This window comes from Neltuma alba, unplaced genomic scaffold, assembly GCF_004799145.2.
Source record: "Neltuma alba isolate B1F8T4 unplaced genomic scaffold, ASM479914v2 tig00004998_pilon, whole genome shotgun sequence".
In the NCBI taxonomy this organism is placed as follows: Eukaryota; Viridiplantae; Streptophyta; class Magnoliopsida; order Fabales; family Fabaceae; genus Neltuma; species Neltuma alba.
Genome location: NW_021633939.1, coordinates 8901 through 11315, shown reverse-complemented (window position 1 = coordinate 11315; position 2415 = coordinate 8901). Strand labels below are relative to the sequence as shown.

Below are 2415 nucleotides of genomic sequence, written 5' to 3'. Positions count from 1 at the left end.
TATACATAAGCTTAAGAGTTAATAAATCTAATTAAATAAACTATAATAAATCTAATTAAATAAACTATACAAAAAGAACAAACAAAGTTACGATACGCCACAAGAAAATATTGTAACAACAAGAAGTGAAAATACATCAGACATATGATGTAAACAGAACATGGGCAATTGCAGTCAGCTGTTATAAACTCCACGAAGTTTAATTGCAAGAAACAAATCTGTTGAATATCACAGCAAATTTCATCACAAAAGTGAGTATCAACAATCAAATAATTCTGAAGCAAAGTATCTAACCTTAAACTCTTGGGAACATCTCATCTAGTAGTTCTTTTGCCATATCATTCTCCCCTTTTTTCAAAAGAGGTTTAATAATTCTATCAAAAGTTACAGCATTAGGGGAGCATCCATTCTCTTTCATTTTAGAAGCCAAGGCCTTAACCTCATCAAACAAGCCCTCTTTACAGAGCCCATTCATCATTGAAGTATATGCTTGGACATCCAAAGGACAGCCATTGACCAAAAGATATCGAAAAATCTGCCGCGCATCATTTAACTGACCAGCATTGCACAAACCATTAATAAGTATAGTATATGTGCATGTATCAGGCTGAATTTTATGATCAACAATTCGCTGAAATAATGTGATAGCCTGATCAAGATGACCACTTTTGCACAATCCATCTAACAAGATATTATAAAATATTATATTTGGGGCCTGACCTCTATCATACATCTCATAAATAATATCCTGCACATAGGACATTTTACGGGATTTGCATAAACCATCAACAAGAGAGCTATATGTGACAATATCGGGAGTCAAACTTTTGCTCTTCATCTCCAAAAAGAGATCCACGGCCTCATCCATCATCTTGATTTTACAGAGTCCATTAATTAAAATACTATAACTAATAACATCAGGAGCCAAACCACTCTTGGCCATCTTGTTGAATAGATTTCTTGATTCCCTCACATTATTAATCAAACAGTAACCATCCATTAAAGTGTTGTAAGTAACTACATTAGGTCTTATACCACACTTCATCATCAAGCCAACAGCAGCTTCAGCTTCGGTAACACTTCCTTCTTTGCAAAATGCATCAACGAGTATAGTAAAAGTATAAACATTAGGGTTGATGCCTTCATGTCTCATTTGATTAAACAATTTTGCAGCTTCTGACCATTTACCCATGACACAAAAACCACAAATAAGAGAGTTGTAGGTCACAATATTAGGGCATATTCGATGATCAATAATTAATGCTACTTCTCATATTAAATTTTAAAAGATAAATAAGAAATTTATCTTGATCCTAAATTTAATATTCTGATTCATTTTTCCTTTCAAATTTTTAACACAAATCACAAAAAATATTTGTTAAATTTTAAAAAGATAAATGAGTATTTTTATAACGGTTTTGGCTATTTTGTAATGATTTTAACATTTGATAAAATTACTTATTTATCATTTTAAAATTCAATTGATATTTTCTTGTTATGTTTTCAGATTTACGAGATTTTTTAAAAATTATTCCTATTAATTATACATATTGCGTCTAAAAATAATAGGGATATTCTAGAAAAAGAAACACGCATCCTCATAAATAATTAATTTAACTAATTTTTTTAATTTATTCCAATCAATTATGAAACCTTTATAAACTAAGGATTGGAGATAATAAAATTCAAGATTAAAGTTGAGTATTGATTTGATTTTTCTGGCGACAAGCCATGAGAAGAAAATTATGTCCTGTACATATTGAAATTTATTCAAATTTTGTTTTTCTGCCAACGAAAATATATATTTATATAAAATAAGGTGCAAAGTCATACAAATAAAAGATGACAAATGACAAAGCAAAATAACATAAGAACTGGGAAAAAAAAAAACTACACACAAGTGGCAGAGTTCATTAGGATCAACCAGGACTGTTGAGAGTCCTTGTGAATGTCATTCACCAATAATAGGGAAAATTTTATTCAAGGACGGCAGTTGAAAATTTATTTCAAACAGCCTTTAAAACATTTTGAAATGTCACTGCAGGACCAACGGACCAAACTAAAATTAAAATTAAAAGTAAAATTACAATAATATTCCTCATTTTATTTTTTTTAAAAATAAATGTTAATAGTCAATGGAGTTCTGACCACCAAAGGTCAGAGGTCCGGCCACCAGCTCTCAGATGGCCGCTACTGTAGCTCCAGTGGCCAAAAGATTTTTTTTAAAAAAAAGGTGGCCAAGGGAAGGTTTAAACTCATGACCCATTGGCACACCAAGGTATTTGGATAGAAACTAAACCATGATTTTAAAAGTACTTCTACAGTATACAAAGTAAATATATAGAGAAGTTTACCTTGTTTTACAGAAAAGTGCTTTTGAGAAGCACCGTGGGTGCTTCCAAACACCCCCTATTA

General features: G+C 31.1%; 1 protein-coding gene across 1 annotated transcript; it reads right to left on the bottom strand.

The window, feature by feature from the left end:
• Positions 1-295: 295 nt before the first annotated feature.
• Positions 296-1192, bottom strand: LOC114746431 (pentatricopeptide repeat-containing protein At1g62670, mitochondrial-like). The gene has a single exon (XM_028934658.1). The coding sequence runs from the start codon at positions 1190-1192 to the stop codon at positions 296-298; it is 897 nt and encodes a 298-aa protein (XP_028790491.1).
• Between the last annotated feature and the right edge of the window lie 1223 nt (positions 1193-2415).